This window comes from Pelophylax lessonae (assembly GCF_965119305.1).
Source record: "Pelophylax lessonae genome assembly, chromosome: 5".
Lineage (NCBI taxonomy): Eukaryota > Metazoa > Chordata > Amphibia > Anura > Ranidae > Pelophylax > Pelophylax lessonae.
In genome coordinates, this window is record NC_138772.1 from 197,097,043 (window position 1) to 197,117,745 (window position 20,703).

The 20,703-nt window shown below is 43.5% G+C and overlaps 1 protein-coding gene across 1 annotated transcript in view; it reads left to right on the plus strand.

Annotated features, from left to right (window-relative positions):
• The window catches only part of VPS41 (VPS41 subunit of HOPS complex), a 493,288-nt gene that overhangs the window by 304,958 nt on the left and 167,627 nt on the right, over positions 1-20,703 (plus strand). The window contains exon 8 of the mRNA XM_082258639.1: positions 20,223-20,342. Coding sequence (XP_082114765.1) covers positions 20,223-20,342 — 120 coding nt within the window. The remainder of the gene's footprint in view (positions 1-20,222; positions 20,343-20,703) is intronic.

The following is a 20,703-nucleotide window of genomic DNA, read 5'->3' on the forward strand; positions in this document are numbered from 1 at the left end:
ACATATTTTTGGTAAAAAAAAATCCCAAAAAGCGTATATTAATTGGTTTGCGCAAAAGTTATAGCATTTACAAACTACGGCATAGATTTATAGACTTTTTTTTTTTTTTTTTTTAGCACTGGAGGTGATCAGCAATTTTTATCGGGACTGTGACATTGTGGCGGGCAGATTAGACCCCTAACTGACGTTTTTTACATTTTTTGGAGACCAGTGGATTAATACAGTAATTAGTGCTAAGTAATATGCACTGTTACAGTATAAATGACACTGGCAGGGTATGAGTTAACACTGGGGGGTGATGAAGGGGTTAAATGTGTTCCCTTTTGTGCTTACTAACTGTGTGGGGGGAAAGGTTGGACAGAGGCAGAGAGAGATCTGTGATTCAGCTTAGCTGAATTACACGCTCTTTCCCTGCCTCTCTGACAGAAGACCCGCCTGCTTTTTTTTACATAAGCAGGTGGCTCTTCTGTCATTCTAGTAGAAGATAATGGGAGGCCGGCGGCGATCGAGCTCCCCGCTCCTCCCACAGTCTGGCTCCCACTGTGTCTAATCATCTACTTGATTATGGGCAGCCGAGCCGCCCTGCCGCAGTAAATCTGCATGGGGCGGTCGGCAAGTGGTTAAGGGCAGGTGTGCCACCCCATCTTAAAGGCACAGGGACGCACATGACACCCACTTTTCCAACTTGCTTGAGACCCCTTGCTGCCATCAATTTCAAAGTTACCTTATTTTTTCCTAAAATGGCACTATTTCTCAGTTTACACATTTAATATGTTTTCTATTGTGAATAAAATATGGGTTGATGAGATTTACAGATCATTGCATTTTGTGTTTTTGTAGATTTTACACAGTGTCCCAACTGTTTTGGAATTGGGATTGTAGAAAATGCTTCTCAAGTCATCTCCTCTTGCTGCCTGGTCCTGCGCAGATCGGCTGACCCACTGCGTTCTGAACACAGGAGGTTGTCTCCTTGGCACTGACACCATTCAGAAAATACTTTGCAATTTATGAATGAATCTAGAGCATTTGCTGATTGGATGAGACGAGCTAGTGATGTCATACCCTCCACCTCATCAAATCAAAGAATGCTTTGCAAAGTGTTCTCTGAATGGCACCTGTACCGAGCAGGTATCTCTCTGTGTTCTGAATGCAGCAGGCCATCCACTTGGCAGAGGCCCCCGGAAGCAAGTGGAGATCATTGAAGCAGTGGTATCTACCTCATTGATTGCCAACTTCCAGGGGGATCAGCCAGTTAAGGTATACACATAGTTATATTGGTCCAAGGTGGACCAGTTTACTATGCATAAAATATCAATACCTGAAATTTTCCTTTATAATACATACACCTGCAGCTGAAAGTGAATTGGGCAAAGCAAATATTTCAGTTAAATCAAGACTTTCCCACATCAACTCACACTCCTTATACTCCCCTGCTGCACCATACAAGCACAAGGAGTGAAAAATAATACCTTATGTTTTCAGATGCAGGCCATCATTTGAGTCACTGCTCTTCCTACCCTATGACCACACTGGGGATTTATTTCCTGCTCAGGCATCCAGTGTGTTACTTAAAGGCAAGGAAACAGTCCTTGGCCCTGAATAAACCCTAAAGTAGTTGTAAATCCTTACAATATACCCTGTGAACTGATTGGCGTCAGGTGATACACAGGGACAAATCCCTGTGAACTGATTGGCCTCAGGTGATACACAGGGACAAAATCTTCCTACGTATGTTACACCTGTTTATATGAGGTCTTCTCTTCTCTACATCTGTTCAAAGTCCAGAATTTTAACTGCTTGTTTGAGATGCCGTAAAACGGGGTGATGAAATTAAGTTACATTCTGCAGAGCTCAGTCAGGAGAGCTCTGCGACCTGATTGGAGGGAAGGAGCACACCCCCCTTCACACAGCACACAGAAACAGAGCAAGAGATCCCTCTTCCGTCACCTTTTTTCTCTTTGTGTCTGGAAAAGTTGTCAAAAGTGATTCATGCTGTTAGCAGAGGAAACGAAGCAGCAGACAAAAAATGACCCTTAGTGCTCTTGAGACAAGTACACACTATAGAAGGATATGCTTTGTTCATATTTCATGTCTGAGGTTTACAATCACCAAGTCTTGACTCAGAGCTTACACTGGCCTTCTCCGTATTCCCAGCAGTCAAACAGAGCAGAGGAGTAGTGATGGAAAGGTAGGCATAAGTAGCTGGAGGATGGCATTAAAGGTAATCTATTGCTTTACCCTGCATGAGAAAGGTAAAGGTTCTCTATAATGCCTAAAGCTGCACAGAGAACATTTCTCCACCTGCAAAATGCATACAGAGAATGCACATTGAAACTCAAATAAAAAAAAAGTGCCCAATTGCACCATCGTCAAATGTTTATGCAGAAGTGTGTATTTGTGTGGGGTGATGGGATGGGGTGCAGGGAATCAGGTATCTGCCAATGCGGGTTTTGTTAGCTAGTTGCTTTGTTTCCTTTGAAGAAGGTAGAGATCACGTTACATAGTTACATAGTAGGTGAGGTTGAATAAAGACAATAGTCCATCCAGTTCAACCTGTGTAGGTGTGTGTGACTGTAATCATCTAACATAGCCCTCAATCTCCTGATCCTTGAGATGTAAGTCTAAGAGTCTTTTGAAAGTCACCATACTACCCGCAGAAACCACCTCTTGTGGTAGACAATTCCACAATCTTGTAGCCCTAACAGTAAAGAACCCCCCACGTTGCCTGAGGTTAAAACGCTTCTCCTCTAATCGCATTGTATGTCCTCGAGTCCTCATGCAATTCCTTCGAATGAACAGCTTTTCTTCTAAGCTGAGATCCCCATTAAGATATTTATAAATTGCTATCATGTCCCCTCTCAGACGTCTCTTCTCCAGGGAAAATAAATCGAGCGATTGCAGCCGCTCTTCATAGGTAAGGTCCTCCAACCCCCTAATCAGTTTAGTTGCCCTTCTCTGGACTTTCTCCAGCTCCAACACATCCCTCCTGAGGACTGGCGACCAGAACTGGACAGAATACTCCAGATGCGGTCGGACCAGAGTTTTATAAAGTGGAAGGATTATAGTCTTATCTCTGGAATACATCCCTTTCTTTATGCATGCTAATATTCTGTTGGCTTTGGAAGCTGCCGCTTGGCATTGCATGCTGTTGCCTAATCTATCATCAACCAAGACTCCCAGATCTTTCTCCATTTTTGATTCCCCCAAGGGTTCCCCTCCTAACGTGTATTGTGTTTTTATGTTTTTGGTCCCCAAGTGCAAAACCTTACACTTCTCCACATTAAACCTCATTTGCCATGTCGTTGCCCACTCCGTAATTTTGTCCAGGTCATTCTGTAGGATATCTGCTTCATGCTGTGCAGTTATTGCCCTGGCCAATTTTGTGTCATCTGCAAAAACTGATAACGAACTACTGATCCCTTCCTCAATGCTGTTTATGAATAAATTGAACAAGGTTGGTCCCAGGACTGAGCCCTGGGGCACCCCGCTTACTACCTCAGACCAGTCTGAGTATGCGCTGTTTATTACCACCCTTTGGACACGGCCTTTTAGCCAATTCCGTATCCAAGAGCAAACCCTGCTGTCGATACCTGCAGACCTTATTTTATAAATTAAGCGCTTGTGGGGAACTGTATCAAACGCCTTAGCGAAATCCAAGTACACCACATCCACTGGTCTCCCCCTATCTAGCTCACAGCTCACTTCCTCGTAGAATGCTAAGAGATTGGTTTGACAAGAACGTCCATTTGTAAACCCGTGCTGGTTACTACTGCTGATGTTGTTGTCTTTAGCATACTCTACGATATAGTCCCTTATCATCCCCTCCAAAAGTTTACATATTATTGATGTCAGACTGACAGGCCTATAATTTCCCGGGATATGTCTCTGGCCCTTTTTGAATATCGGAATCACGTTAGCCTTCCTCCAATCCCCTGGTACATCTCCTGTCCTAATACTGTCAGCAAAGATCAGGAACAGTGGTCTAGATATAACCATACTGAGTTCCTTGAGCACTCTCGGATGTACGCCATCCGGGCCTGGTGATTTGTTTGTGTTAAGTTTATCCAGTCTTTCCCTGATTTCCCCCTATGTTAGCCATAGTGGCAAGTCCTGTGTATTACTACTAACCATACAGTCATGGTCAGTGTACCCTTCCTTTTCCTGCGTAAAGACTGACGAGAAAAAAGAATTCAGCACGGTTGCTTTTTCAGTGTCCTCTGTAACCATCCTCCCATCATCGTTAATTATGTGTGCAATATGCTCTGCCCTAGTTTTTTTGCTGTTGATATATTTAAAGAATTTCTTTGGGTTTTTTTTACTATCCTCCGCTATTTGTCTCTCAAAGTTGATTTTAGCCATCTTGATTTCGTGTTTACACTTCTTATTTTCCTCCTTGTATTGCTGGAAGGCCGATACTGTGCCCTCTGATTTATATTTCTTGAAGGCCAATTTTTTTCCCCTAATAAGTTTTTTAACGCTACGGTTTAGCCAGCCAGGTTTGGCTTTGTCTCTTCTAAATTTATTCCCCATAGGAATGCACTGCAAGATGCCTTTGCTTAATATTGTTCTAAAGCATTCCCATTTTTCCTCTGTGGTCAGTGATCCCAGGGTTTGGTCCCAGTTTACCCTTTCCATCAATGAGTACAATTTTGGAAAGTCTGCCCTTCTGAAGTTTAGGGTTCTTATGTTCCCCACTTGCCTTTTTATATTGTTATTTATACTAAATGTGATCATCCTGTGATCGCTAGAGCCCAGGTTGTCCTGGACTCCTACCTCAGAGATTATGTCTGGGTCATTAGTGATCAATAGATCCAGGATAGCATTCTCTCTAGTAGGGGAATCCACCAACTGCGACATGTAGTTATCCTGTAAGGTTTCCGTGAATAGCCGGGCCTTTTGCGAGTGTGCAGTCCCCTCTTCCCAGTCAATGTCGGGATAATTGAAGTCCCCCAATATGATGACTGATCCTAGTTTTGCCGCTTTACCTATTAGTGCTAAAAATTCCAGCTCTACCTCCTCCCCTTGGTTAGGTGGCCTATAGCAAACCCCCACAACTACTTTTCCCTTATCTTCTTCCCTATCGAGTTCAACCCACACAGATTCTAAATCCATGCTCATCCCATCCGTAATGTCACTCCTTTCTAGCACCTTTATATTGTTCTTGACATAGAGACATACCCCTCCCCCTCTTTTACCAACCCTGTCCTTCCGGTACACCGAATACCCTTGGATATTTGCCAGCCAGTCATGTGAGGGGTCGAACCAAGTCTCCGTTATTCCCACAAGGTCTATGTCCTCCTCATGTACTAACATGTCCAACTCATCCATCTTATTAGCTAGGCTCCTGGCATTAGCATATACCCCTCTTAGTTTTACGGAAGTTAAACGTGATTGGCGGTTTTGTTTATTTCTGTTTGGTCTGCTGTTCTCCCGCACAGACCCGCCAATTGATGTTGTTGACCTACTGTCGCTGTTGACCCTACAACTGCCTTCAGTCCTCTGCTCCCTCCTGACTGATTCTACTTCTGAGCCCTCCCCCCATCTCCTAGTTTAAAAGCCCCTCCAACTCGGTGGCCATCTTTCTCCCCAAAAGAGCTGTACCGTCCCCACTAAGGTGCAGCCCATCCTTACTAAAGAGCCGGTAGCCGACTGAGAAGTCAGCCCAGTTCTCCAGGAACCCAAACCCCTCCTTCCTACACCAATTCCTCAGCCACTTGTTAACTTCCCTAAGCTCCTTCTGCCTCTCCTGTGTGGCTCGAGGTACCGGCAGTATTTCAGAGAAAACCACCTTGGAGGTCCTTTTCCTCAATCTATTACCTAAGTCCCTGAAATCGTTCTTAAGGATCCTCCACCTACCTTTAACTTTGTCATTAGTGCCCACATGCACCATGACCGCTGGGTCATCCCCAGCCCTTCCCAACAATCTGTCTGCCAGATCTGCGATGTGCCGAACTCGGGCGCCCGGTAAACAACAAACTGTTCGGTTCACGCGATCTTTTTTACAGATTTCCCTCTCTGTCCTCTTGATAATTGAGTCCCCAACTACCACAACCTGTCTAACCTTTCCTGCGTTACGGCCCCCCTTCTTCCTGGAGCCGTCCCTCCCCTGGCAGCTGGGGGAGGGCGCATGCTCCAGCACTGCCACCCCTGAGTTGATATCCCCCTCAACCTGCAACTCGGCAAACATGTTAGGGTCTACCAACTCAGGACTGGCCTCCCTGACACTCCTCCCCCTAACATTCCTAACAGTCACCTAGCTGCGTACCTCTGCTGCTTGCGTCTCCTCTGTTCCTCCCGTTATCTGAGGGACATATTTATTATGAGATGTCAAGAACAGAGATAAGTGAATCGATCTGTGAATCTGGCAGACTAGGGAGAATTTGATTCTTTAAATATGTGTATTCGGATTCGAAGAGTCTACACAGAACCATCCAATTTATGAGAAGAGGCTATTAGGATTGTTAATGTAAAGGCTGAATCTGCTATGCATGGCAACATTCAAAAATCACAGCTGACTGGTGAGGATCATGTTTATCCAATCTGTCAGACTCCCCTGGCTTGTGAATCCGTTTGCTCCTACCTAGCTGGGAACGATGCAGACATTGCCTTTTAAAGGCACCAGGATATTTGTCTACGTAGCAATGCATTATTGAAATAAAATGTCGCTAAAAATTATCTTTATTCTCCAAAAATAATCTATTCACATCCACTATTTAATGATCCTGTAATGTATTGTGAAATCATTTCCTACTGTGTTTTTCTGCATCCTTGTAACATCTTCAATGAGCTCCCAAACCTCTTCTTTTTTTTTTCCCTTCACTTTTTTTTGGAGCAAGCAATCCACCTTACTTGTGGTCCTGTGCACTGCTCTATGCACACTGCAAATCCCATAGTCCATAGGCTATCTCCGCAGTGAGCAAGAGAGGATGGCTCTCCCTGCATACATTTGGACCATGTAGAATGAACGTAGCAACCCTCTATAACAACAAATAAATATGGAGGAGGCTGAGAGCAATAGTATAAGTATAAATATAAAAGTATAAGAATATACAGTATACTGGAATAGTAAACCAGAGTTTAGTGTCACTTTAAGCCACATCTGTCACTTGGTTGCACTATATGCAGTAAGGTAAAAAAAAAACTTTCTGCATGCAACTCCCCCCCCCCCCCACCCCCTAATCCCAGATAAATACCTGAGCCTGCTCTCTATCCAGTAATGTATGCGCGAGCCGAGACTCTCTCGCTCCTCATTGGCTCAAATACAGCAGCTGGAGCCATTGGTTCCTGCTGCTATCAATCAGAGCCAGTGATGAGGGGGCAGGGCTTAACCCTGCTCTGAATGTCTTGTACACACAGAGAGCAGGGCTCATAAGCAAGCATGCATGAGTGCCCCCCCACCCCACCCCATATCAAGTGGCTTGCTGTGGGGTCACTCAGCAGCGTGGAGGAGCCGGATGTGCCAGCAGGTGACCCGAGAAGAGGAGGATCAGGGCTGCTCTGTGCATAACCATTACACAGAGCATGTAAGTATGACATTTGTAATTTTAATTTGAAAAAGCAAACCTTTACAATCACTTTGGCAGTTTTACTTACTTTATTTCTTACTCACTGGCAGCCAGTACTTTTTCTTTTCTTTCATTAGCAGTTCAGGTTGCGGGCAGGCCCTTTGAATCCTCACAATGCAGGACTGCTGGCAGGGCCGGCGCTACCTATAGGCAAGGTAGGCACCGGCCTAGAGCGAACATCAACGGGGGGACGGCACTTAGTGGTGTCGCTATGGGCAGAGGCAGCTCGCTCTCCCCGCTGGCAAATGATAGTCCAAGGAGGAGAGAAACTGTGCTGCCCATTTTCCTCCCCGCCCCCCCCCCCCCCGTGCTTGAGCCATCGCTGTCTGTCTCCTGCCTGTTCTGGAGCGGCTGTGTCTGTGTGGAGAGAGAGCAGCTGAGCTGTGGGCTCTTCTTTCCCCCCTCCCTATCCTCCTCCTCATGCTGCTGTGTACACTTGGGAGCGGCGCTTGTCAGTACAGCCACAGATGTTTCTCCCCTCTCCTTCCTATTGGTTAGAAAAAAAAATACAATAAAAAAGGAGCAGAGGATTATGGGACATGTAGTCAAAAGGGCTGGGGGAAACTGCAGCCCCCAGCATGCCCAGTTGAAAGGAAGGGGGAGAGAACCAGGCTATGGGTGGCAAGTGTAACACTGCAGGCTGTGGATGGCAAGTAAATGGCATCTGGTGGCAGGCAATGGTGACGCGCTGCATCTCGTGGCAGACAATGGTGACATGCTGCATCTGGTGGCAGGAAATGGTGACGCGCTGCATCTGATGGCAGGCAATGGTGACGCGCTGCATCTGGTGGCAGGCAATGGTGATGTGCTGCATCTGGTGCCAGGCAATGGTGACGCGCTGCATCTGGTGGCAGCCAATGGTGGCACGCTGCATCTGGTGGCAGGCAATAGTGGCGTGCTGCATCTGGTGGCAGGCAATGGTGACACGTGCTGCATCTGGTGGCAGGCAATGGTGATGCGCTGCATCTGGTGGCAGGCAATGGTGACGCGCTGCATCTGGTGGCAGGCAGTGGTGACGTGCTGCATCTGGTGGCAGGCAACGGTGACGTGCTGCATCTGGTGGCAGGCAACGGTGTCGCGCTGCATCTGGTGGCAGACAACGGTGACGCGCTACATCTGGTGGCAGGCAACTGTGACGCGCTACATCTGGTGGCAGGCAACTGTGACACGCTGCATCTGGTGGCAGGCAACTGTGACACGCTGCATCTGGTGGCAGGCAATGGTGACGCGCTGCATCTGGTGGCAAGTGACGGTGGCAAGCGACAATCCGCATCTCGTGGCAACGGACGGTGGCAAGTGACAATCCGCATTTTGTGGTAAGTGACGGTGGCAAGTGGCAAGCTGCATCTGGTGGCAGGCGACAGTGGCAAGTGACACGCTGCATCTGGTGGCAGGTGGCAAGTGACAAGCTGCGTCTTGTGGCAAGTGACAAGCTCAGGGCTCCCACTGATTCTGCATTATGGTGAAAAAGAATGACAGATTCCATTGTTGGTGAGGGTTTTGAAATCATCTTTTTTTGGGAAGTGGGGGGGGGGGGGGCGCAGTTTAGACATGTGCTCACCTTAAGCTGATGGGTGTGAGTGGGGCCTTAGGTCTACGTTTTTTGCTGTATACATGGGCAGGGGAAAAGGGGTGGAGTCAGGGGCAGAGCCAGTGGGCGGCAAAATGAGGTTTCACCTAGGTGTCAAAAATCCTTGCACCAGCCCTGACTGCTGGTCCTGCATTATATATGATGACGACAGAGTGCCTGTGACTGATGGAGCTGGGAAGGGGAGCAGCACGTGCTATTGCAATCATTCTGATGGATGCTCACTTTGGAGCTGTGAGTCGCAGTGTTAAGACTACTACATCAGCAGCACGGAGCGTTATGTATGCTTTATGCAGCATGGTCCAGAGCAGTGGACAGGATATTTCTAGTTAGTTCACCTTTCCATTTCTGGTGAACTTACCCTTTAATGTGATAGCTTTATCAAATTTTTTCAGCCCTAGGTTATCTTAACACTTCTTGTTCTAGGGTTGTACTATATTTATGTCTATGGACGAGCAGTGTTGCTACCCTAGGAGCAGACTACAGAACATCTCCCTTTCTTCTCTGTAAGGGAGGGGGTGCTCTGTAGCCTATTAGGAGAACTAGGAACAATGCTAGCTGATAACAGTCAACAGAGGAAGAGTGCACACAAAATCCATGGATCAACAGGTATTTTATGTATTTATTTTTTTAAACAATGGTTTGTATTAGGATTTTTACGCATACAAGTCATACAATGCGTAACATATCGTAATATAAACAAATATATATGAACTATTGTGCATCGGCTTTGATTAGAGTAGTCCAGATGATCATACAGCAAGGCCACATCCAGCATCAGATTGAATTGTGACAACAGTAGTGGTTTGTTAGGGCAACCGAGCACTTAACATTAGAGCAAAGAGAAAGAAAGAAAGAAAAACAAAAAAAAAAAGAGAAGGACAAACATCAGGGGTTAGATTAGTTTCTCATTTTCCCTGTTCGGTTTTCTCACCGAGAGAGAGACAATGCACAATTTAACATAGCATCCGCATGCATTTAACACACTGTTGCAGAAAAGTGTGAAACTTATCTCAGTTTATAGCAGGTGCTATGCTTTCAATGGGCGGGAGATGTATGTCGTTCCCTATTCTTAAAGAATTTTTTGCCCTTTTCTAATATCTCACGTTGGTTAGAGGGCCCTTCGAGTTTATGTAGGTTCTATCTAGGGTAGACCTATTTCCTGCATGTGATCTCAGTGTGGTGTGGATGGAAGATAACCTTCCGTGGCTAATGTTAGTTTATTTCTAAAAGTAGTAGCTACGTTGTGGTTAAGGGAAGAGTTCTAAAGAGTTATGTAGCATGTTTGTGGGTGGCGTCGTACCAGTTAAACCAGGAGTACCATTCTAGGTCCACTTGTTTGGGGTTTTTAAAGGTTGAAGTGAACATTCGTTTGAATGTAACATTTGTGTGCACAATGGGGGGGATGATCGCTGCGCTCTCTGGAGGGGTTGGTAATAGCCAGTTACGTGTTAAAGCGGAGTTCCGCCTCCCCCTCCAAAAATTAAAAGTCAGCAGCTACATATAATGTAGCTGCTGACTTTTAATATGAGAACACTTACTTGTCCTGGAGTCCAGCGATCTCAGCACCGCAGCTGCCGCCGCCATTGCCAGTAAGAGAACCCGGCAGTGAAGCCTTGTGGCTTCACGGGTGGGTCCCTACTGGGCATGCGCGAAGCGCGCTGCGCATTCCTGTTGGCTCGGCGGCGGAGGAGGGAGAAGGGGGCGGACTTCCGAGGGACGGCACCGAATCTGGAAGTGGGGAAGGGTACCTGTCAAAAACAGGTACCCATTCCCCCCTGAAAGGTGCCAAATGTGGCACCAGAGGGGGGAGGTAACAAAAAAACACACACCCCTTAAAAGAGCGGAAGTTCCACTTTTGGGTGGAACTCCACTTTAAGTTTTGTTTAGCTGCTAGCAAAATATGAGTAATTACTTTTTGGAAATTATGTGAGAAATTTGTTATACCTATAGTAAGTAGGGCCAGTTCAGGGGAGAAGTTGCTGTGATAGCCGGTGAAGGTATTGATTAGTTGGGATACCTCCCACCAATATTTGTCTAATTTGGGGCATTCCCATAAGATGTCTAGTAAAGAGCAAGTTTTGCCTCATTTCCTCCAGCATGTGGGGGGCGAGGAGTAGTTAAGGCTGTACAATTTGGTTTCAGTGATGTACCATCTGAGGGTGTTTTTTAAGTTACATTTTTATAAATTAGTAGAACATGTAGATATGTATATGGAGTGTATAGATCAACGGGTATTTTGTTTTTTATCAAACAGATGTAGCAAAGGGGTTGAGTTACTAAAACTGAAGAGTGCAAAATCTGGTGCAGCTGTGCATGGTAGCCAGTTTCCAGCCTCAGCTTGTTCAATTAGGCTTTGACAAAAAAAAAAAAAAAACATGGAAGCTGATTGGTTTTCATGCAATGCTGAACCAGATTTTGAACTCTCCAGTTTTAGTAAATCAACCCCAAAATGCATTTAGTAGTTTATCAGACTAAAAGGAGAATAATAGGAGATCATTTTTTGGGGATAACGCATGCTATTTAAAGCAATGTCAACTATTTCACTCCATTCTATTCAGTGTTGCTGAAATGTAACATTTACAGCAGTGGTGAAGTATTTAACAGTATTGCAGAGTTTCTCTTGATTTTACAATGATATGCAGTAAATCCATCTTCATTGGAAGCAGAGGGAGGACACTGGTACATTTATTGGTTATTACACATTTCTGCATACATTCGACATGACTGAACAGTGCTTTACACCCTATTCACATTGAATGCGACTTTGAAATTGCACTACTTCAGCGTGATTTCAAAGCCGATGGTCAGTGCAATTTCATGTGCGGCTTGCCAACATCCATGCGTCTTCATGCACAGATGTTTATGCAAGTTGCACATAAAAATACATTGCCAAAAATAGTCCAGGAACCTTTTTCAAATTGGTGCAACTCAGTCACACCGATTTGAACGGTTCCATAGGCACAAATAAAGTGTGACTTGTCATGTGATTTTAAACTGTGAAAACGCATGACAAGTCGTACCGATGTGAACGGGGGCTTAGTGGATAACTCTGTTACCTAATAGCACTAAGACTCCGATATAAACCTGTTAACCACTTGCCGAACGCCTAACTGTAAATACACGTCATGTTTTTCACGTTAAATACCAGGGTTTTGGCATCACTTTTATAGGCAGCGGAAGAGGTGGTTTCCCCCCCCCCCCAGCTGTTTTCCCAGGGGTACCCGAGCTTACCGGACCCGTCGGTAACCCAGGAACCGTCCGTTAGATAGCAAGATAGCCCCCACTCAGCTCTGTGCCCTTGGAGGACCACTTCTGCCTCTTGGGCATAAACAAGGCAAACCCCCCCCCCCCCCCCCCCTTAAGGCAAAATGGATGTTTCCATTCCTTGTAATCTTGTAATAGGAATAAAAGTGATCAAAAAATAAATAAAAAATAAAGAGACAGTGTCAAAATAAAAAGTAAAATAAATAGGAAAAAAATTAGATTTTTGACTTACCGTAAAATCAATTTCTCTGATGACCATTGGCGGACACAGCTCCTGGTATTCATAACTACTGAGTTATACTGCCCCTGCAGGAGTAGGGCACTAGGCAGAAAACAATTCTGGCTGCATCCATGGGCAGTGCCAGGGGGTATACTCCCTCTCTCTGCTATAGCCACTCAGTTTTGTAACAAGCAGTGTCAGGAGAATAAAAACTCCACAGAGGGGTGGGTGCTGTGTCTGTAATGAACATCAGAGAAATGGATTTTATGGTAAGTCAAAAATCCAAATTTTCTCTTTCGTTCATTGATGGACACAGCTCCTGATCTTCATAACCATTGGGATGCCCCAAAGCAGTGTTAAACATGAGGGGTCGGAACAACCAAAAAATTCCCCAAGGGTAAACATTAGCCAACCAGGCAACATGGGCTCAACCAAACAACCAGAGCCCACCTGAAAAACAATACACCCTCAAAGAGGATCAGGTCCTCTTAAACAACAGCCTGCAAAACGTCAGTGGCAACAATTCTAGTGCAAGACCTCCTCTGTAACTCTAAACAGGTAACCTGTAACTATTTTGTAAAGCGTTACCAATGGAGATTTTTAAGTAGCAAAGTTTGTCGCTATTCGACGAGCGTACACAATTTTAAACTGTGACATGTTGGGTACAGGGCCGGTGCTTCCACTAGGCAAACTAGGCAGCCGCCTAGGGCGCATTGCCACCTAGGGGCGCAGCCAGGAGTTGGCAATCTCTCTTCATCATGAATGATTATTGTGAGCTGAGAGGAGAGGTGGTGGTAGGGGAGGAAGAAGGGACAGAGAAAGATGCCAGGTGTCTTGGGCAGTGGCGGAACTATCAGGCCCTGGCTTTCCACCACTGTTGGAGGGGCCCCTAGAGGCAGGAATGGAGCCCACCAGAGTGCTGCCTGCATGATGATCCTCTTCAGCTTAAGCTGAACGGCCTTAACCCCAGGGAGGAAGTGACTCTCTGTACTGAGCTGGTAGGCAGCTGTTCATTTCCCTGGGTTGGTATTAAGCAGAGAGCGGAGGAGAGCTGAACCTGAGCCGGAGCTTGGCACTGGAGGGCGGAACCTTTACTGGGGCAGAAGCGACGAGGCACCGGAATGGCTTGAGGAGGTTGGTGATGAAGGACATGCGGAGCTCTCTGACTGCTGCTTTTCCCTCCACCAGGAGCCGGTTGGAGCTGTGGTGAGCACTGTGGTCCAGGAGAGGAGCGTCCTGGGAGAAGGAATCAGCGGGATCACTGTGAAGGAGGGCAGAGTGGGGGCCACTCTCTTCATACCGCCCAGTTAGTGTCCCCAGAACAGGGGATTGGTGTCCCTGGGTGTTACATGGAGCATCCCTAGTATGAAAGGGAATCAGGGTCACCAGGTGTGACATGGAGGATAGGGGTCACCGGGTGTAACAGGAGTTTGGGGTCACCAGGTGTGCCATGAGGAATTGGGGTCCCTGGGTGTGCCATGGGGGATTGGGGTCCCCTAGTGTGACATGGAGGAACACCAGGGTCCCCAACTGTGACATGGAAAAACATCAGAGTCTGACATAGAGGAACATTGGGGTCACTGAGTATGACAGCATGACATGGAGGAACACGGGGGTCCCTGGGTGTGACATGGAGGAACATCAGGGTCAGTGGGTATGACAGCATGACATTAAGAAATATTTGGGGTCCAAGGGTGTGACATGGAAAAACATCAAAGTCCCTGGGTGTGACACGGAGGGACATTAGGGTCCCCGGGTGTGACATGGAGGAATATGGGGGTCACTGGGTATGAAAGCATAACATGGAGGAACCATCGGATCCGGGTCACTGGGTATGACATAGAGGAGTTTTTAACCCCTTCCCTTTTTTTTTTGGGGGGGGGGGGGCGCAAGTAGCTGGTCTTGCCTAGGGCGTAAAATAGTCTAGCATCGGCCCTGGTTGGGTATCTATTTATTCGGCGTAACATCATCTTTCACATTGTAGAAAAAAATGGGATTAACTTTTTAATTTTTTTTTTTCTTTTTTATTCATTAAAGTGTATTTTCTCCCAAAAAATTGCATTTAAAAGACTGCTGCACAAATACAGTGTGACATTAAATATTGTATAAAATAGTGTAGCGCAGTCCATATATAAATAAACTCAATTGGTGATAAATAAATTAAAACCAAACAATTAATAAAAAAGGCATTATGATGAATAAAGGAGAAAGTTCATATTGGTGATATAAAAGATGATAAGATGATAAAAGAGACACAGTCCACTGGTGATCCGGTGAAAAAATAGCAGCAAGTGTGACTTCAGTGCTCATAAAATTCCCATCACCTGGCACTATCTGCCTCTCACCTCCACAACTCGACCCCAGATGGTCAAACAGCATGAACAATCACCACGATATTCAGCCAATGATAATCCAATGGAAAACAGGACCACAGCCTCCAGCATAAAACCGCCTAAAAATCGATTATGGCAGAGGATACAGCTTCCCAGATCGTGCCCAAACATAAGGAAAAAAGGAACAGATCTAGTGCTCTCTGTTGCGGTTTAAACGATTTATTGCTCAAATAAAAGTATTGCACTTACATTATATTGCACATAAACGAGCATGTATTGCAGAGCCTGCAGCGTGCTGGATGGTGCCTGATTTCCGGGTTATTAAACAGCCTTCGGACCGTGTGACCAATCCCCCGTACGCGTTACGTAATGTGGGCGTAGACTTCTTCAGCGGGGATGCTGATAGGTCAATGGTCCGGCTCTTTATACTCTCCTTGGGCGGTACCTATTGCGTCATGTCTGGTGTTTCACCGTCGCCACGGAGATCAAACGTCTCTCTGGACAGGAAGCAGATAGGCGGGCCCCGATCGTGTTGTTTACTGTATAGATCTCCATGGGGACATTGCAATATCTCCCACAGCCAGCACGATCTTTATAAGACAAATTAAATTCCTTATGTTTAGCAAATACTTATGCGGTATTGTCTTAGGTGTTTAATCCTAAAGGGCAATTATTAATCATTTACTGATTATTTATGATATGATCAAACGGACCTGACGGCTGTACCTGCTATCAGACACCAGATGGCAGCATTCTGCTCACTCCATAGAAGACAATGCAAAGTACAATACATTACATACAGATTATATAAAAACATGTGCACATTACTACAAATATGTCTACAGATACATAAAACCTGATTATATATCTAAAATAAAATGTGAATAAAAAAGATATAAAATTGATTAACTAAAAAATGACCATAAAAACTTATCTATCTGAAATAAAACAATTAAGATCAAAGTCAACATTTAAACCCAGCTGCTGGTCCTTGATAATTTATTCAGCGCTGAATCTTTTACAATAATTTTTTACTGACATTAAATATTGCAATTGTATTCTCTAGGGTCTTATAAAATGTTTGGGGGTTCTACGTGATTTTCTAGCAAAAAAACACTTTTTTTTATTTCCAAAATCTTTTATGTTGCTTGGAGAGATAGGAACACACACCAAATCTCAACCGTGTATTCATGTCCATCTCTTTATATAACTACACAATTTATAGAACTACACAATATGTAATCATTCATAGAATACATAGAACTGTCACCCAAATGTGATGTTGGAAATATATTTTGTCCATAGTGAGATGATATAGGTCCTAACTCTATTTCTCTCCACCTGGGAGATTTGAGTGTCCCACCATTGTGTGCCCCAACACCACCTGCTGCATTCTCCATAATATAATTGTTAGCCTTTTAATGAATCAGTTGCTCTTTAACTGAGCTTGTGATGTGATGTGCTGGATAAGCTTTATGTTGAAGACTCTGGATAGTGGAGCTTGCTGCCTTTGGTTCATTTCAGCACTCGCTTCTACTGGGCCACCACATCATTTCCAGTGCACCACCTTCTGCAGCTTTTCAATTGTGTTGAGTCCCTTGTGTTAAGTGAAATAAATCTCCTGCATCTACCAAATACAAAATAAATCATAATTTTTTTAAAAATGTTTTTTTTTTTTTAATTTACCTTTAACATCTTAACTAGTATTTTTTGCTATAAAATCACTTAGAACCCCCATATATTTTAGCAGAGACCATAGAGAATAAAATGGGGGTCATTGCAATATTTTATGTCACACTGTATTAGCGCAACGGTCTTTCAAATGCATTTTTTTTTTTAAAAAAAGACACTTTGATGAATTAAAAAAACAAAACATTAAAGTTTAACCCAATTGTTTTGTATAGTGAGAAAGATGATGTTCCACCGAGTAAATACCCAACATGTCATGCTTTAAAGTTGCGCACCACCCTCTGCAGATTTTCAGTTGTGTCGAGTCCCTGGTGTTAAAGAGGTTGTAAACTTGTTTAAAAATTTTTTTTTTTTTTTTAAAACCTGCAAGAGAAAGACATAATGAGCTAGTATGCATCGCATACTAGCTCATTATGAAATACTTACCTTAGAACGAGCCCCCGCCGTGCCGCTCTCTTACCTGTATGACGGGCGACATGACATGTCGCTCGTCTTCCGGGATCGCGGCATCCGGTCATCTGATTGGCCGGAGCCGCGGTGACGTCCCTCCCGCGCACGCGCGCGGGAGCCGACGGTCACGGCACGGGGCTCTGAAGGAACGGCACGATCAGCCGTTCCTTCAGAGCGCATGCGCCAGTGACGTCACTGGCTGCATTAAAGGTAAATATCTCCTAAACGGTACATGTTTAGGAGATATTTACAGTACCTATAGGTAAGCCTTATCATAGGCTTACCTATAGGTACAACTTCCTGAGGAGGGTTTACTTCCTCTTTAAGTGAACTAATTCTCCTGCATCTACCAAATACAAAATAAATCATCTTTTTTTTATTTATTTTTTTTATTAACTCTTTAACATCCTAACTAGCTCTAGTACTTTAGACCAGGTTAAGCTAAAGCCAAAATAACCTCCCAATATATTTCTAGACTTTGGAGAGGGAGTCACAAGACTGCACAAATACCAGCTTAACCACTTGCAGACCCTGGCTTTTTCTGACATTTGTTGTTTACAAGTTTAAATTAGTATTTTAAGGTTATAACGAAATACCAATTGTTTTTTTAAACCAATATTTAATGTTAGGCAAGTGAAATTAAAGGGCCTTTCATTGTGTTAGAAAGAACTCTCTGCATGCTCTTAAAACGCTTGCTGTTCAAGTAGAACCCTTCCAGAAAATGCTAGAAACCTTTGTAACATTTTTTTTTTTGCTAAGATTTTGCTTTTTTGTGCACATACAGTTTTATAGGTTAACAGCTAAAGGTTATTTTTTTATTTTTTTTTATTTTGACAGTGTAAAATATCAGTTCTTTTCCACTAATTTTCTTCTCTATCAGTTTGTATTTCTGGAGTTGTAACACTTTAGCAATTTGCATGAAATGTCCTCTGACCATGACCCCTGTGAAATGGAACCAATATTTTAAAACCTTTAGTTCACAAGATCTGACCAAAAGTCATTTGCACAGTAATGATTTTGCTCAGGCACCCATGGGTGTAAGTGCTGTCTACAGTACACCCACAAGATGAGCACAGTTGGACAAAGAGACAAAATTACAAGATGTTACCCTTGCAGGTTTGCAGTGTTATGTGCTGCATAGAAAATGTGTATTGTTACTTGCTCAAGTTACATTGTGGATTTTAATTGCTGTACTCTGGCACCATCTTGTGGCAAAATTTCATATTTTCATTTTAAGCTTCTGTAATTTGTTTTTTTCCAAATAATGTATATGTACAGAATGTCAGTAAAAGATATTGTACGATCTCTTTTTATTGAAAAGCCAGGTACCATAATGAGCTATTTAATTTAACCAAATATCTTTGAAGACACTAAGGCATTCATGCATTTATTTATGCTGTGATGTGTATTTTACCTTTTTTCTGTCTACAATGTTATACTTGAGAAAATATAGTATATTAGTATGGATTATAGTAATCCATTTACATTTTTTGATTAAGTGGTGAAGAGATTTAATCTGTGTTAGATATATATTGCTGTATGTGTCTCAAATGGGAGGACTTTAACTTTATTCTTGCATTTTAAAACCGATTATAAAGGCAGGGAGTGATGACCAATTAGAAAAATTTTCCAATAATGATACAGACTGCAAAATAAAACGTGCAAACCTACATATAGTTTCACACTAAAACGTGCAAACCTACAAATTGTTTCACAATAAAACGTGCAAACCTACAAATTGTTTCACACTAAAACGTGCAAACCTACAAATTGTTTCACACTATAAAAGTGTTTTTATTGTTGCCTTTGACATCTGTAGTGGACGTAGGTGGTGGGTAAAAAGTCCTTCCTTACCTTACACACTGAGAATAAAAAGAGTGAAATGTTGACTTGAATTTCAGTGGAAATAGCAAAGATTTATTCATGCAGCAATTTTACGCACTGCACAGCACTTTACATGTATGGTGTAAACAGGGCACATAGAAAACAGTCTACGTGCCTTTGTGTTGAGCCTGTGTTGATCAATGACGGTCTATGCACCTGACATGAACAAGCCTTGAATTGGGTTTTTTTGATGTTTGATTCTGATACCTAAGGTGAATGTAGCCATATTACCAGACTTGTAATAATACAGTTGAGTATTGGATAGGATATCCTTTTCATGTGCTCTAACAGTTATTCTTTATGGACATGCTTTCTTAGGTGTACCTCCTTCTAGATCCAAAAAATACACAGAGGTTTAATACCTAGAAAAAGGGAGTAGGCCCCGGAAGCGTTTCTGATAAATTAACTGTTAGTACAAATAAAAAGGTATCACAGACACTAAATTCCTATGCCTGGATCTGATGTCTGACTAAAGCCTCGTACACACGCGTCGAAAATCGGCAGGGAATTTTCATCCGATGACCGATCTGCCGATTTTCCTCTTGTTAGTATGATGCTTCCGACAACCGACTCTGACTTTTCGGCCGAAAAAAATCTGGTGTGCAGGCTATAAAATTTTTGTCTGCCGTCAAAACACGGCCGATTTTCGTGCAGTCAGTACAGATTTTGTCATGGAAAAATCTAATGAGCAAGTCTGGGCATGCTCAGAGAAGAAAAGACACAAAGAAAGCAAACCAACACATGACATCACTTCTGAAGTAGAATTTTGTCGGGCGAGAAAATTTGTGTGCAGTCTAGGCACATTCCAACTAACAAAACACCACTCTGGACAAAAGACGGACGATCGGTAGGCCGATAATCGTTGCGTGTGTACTAGGCTTTAGACATTGATGCCTGCTTGAATGTGGACTGATTAAAAGTTATGGATGCACTTATTGACTATAGGAGGAGCACTGGCAAAGGACTGGAAGGTAAAAGAGGATTACAACTGACAGCCAGCTCATTTATGTAAAAGGCACAAAAAAGGTAACTGATGACAAACCTATTTGGAGGAACAATTAAGATTTGGGTTAAGGCTGACAGAATGTATGTTGAGAACCAGGGCATAGCTGAAATATTAAACTAGTTTTTATGTGACATAGTTGTGATTATTGGGAAGCTTCCTGACAAAAATAAACTCATTTATATTGTTACATATTTATTCATTTTACCTCTATTTGTTCTAGTTGATCTTATATGAAAGAACTTGGCTGAACCGATGGAAAACCACCATCCTACATGAAGGTGAAGGGAACATAACAAACATCAAGTGGAGAGGGAATTTCATTGCTTGGGCCAATAATATGGTAAGATGTGGGCCCCTATACATTTCTTAAAGGATTATCTTTTTTCTGTTAAGCTTATAATATTGAAATGTTTTATTGCTGGTATTGATTTTTCTTGAAGCAAATTTATCTTTAAATACACAAACTTTGCTTGTGTTAGCTAAAAAAGACAGCCAAAGTACCTGAATATATCTATTTCTTTAAAAGTATTTTCATGCATGCTGGAAATCCCCAATTCCAGATACATTTTAGTGCCCTTTTAGTACCTACATTACACTTATAAAAACCAGAAAGTTGTAACCTTTCCAATTTCTACTCAGAAAAAAAAAAGTTTTGACTTTACATCCTCTTTAGTCACTTGAGCCCTAGGTGACATTTTAAA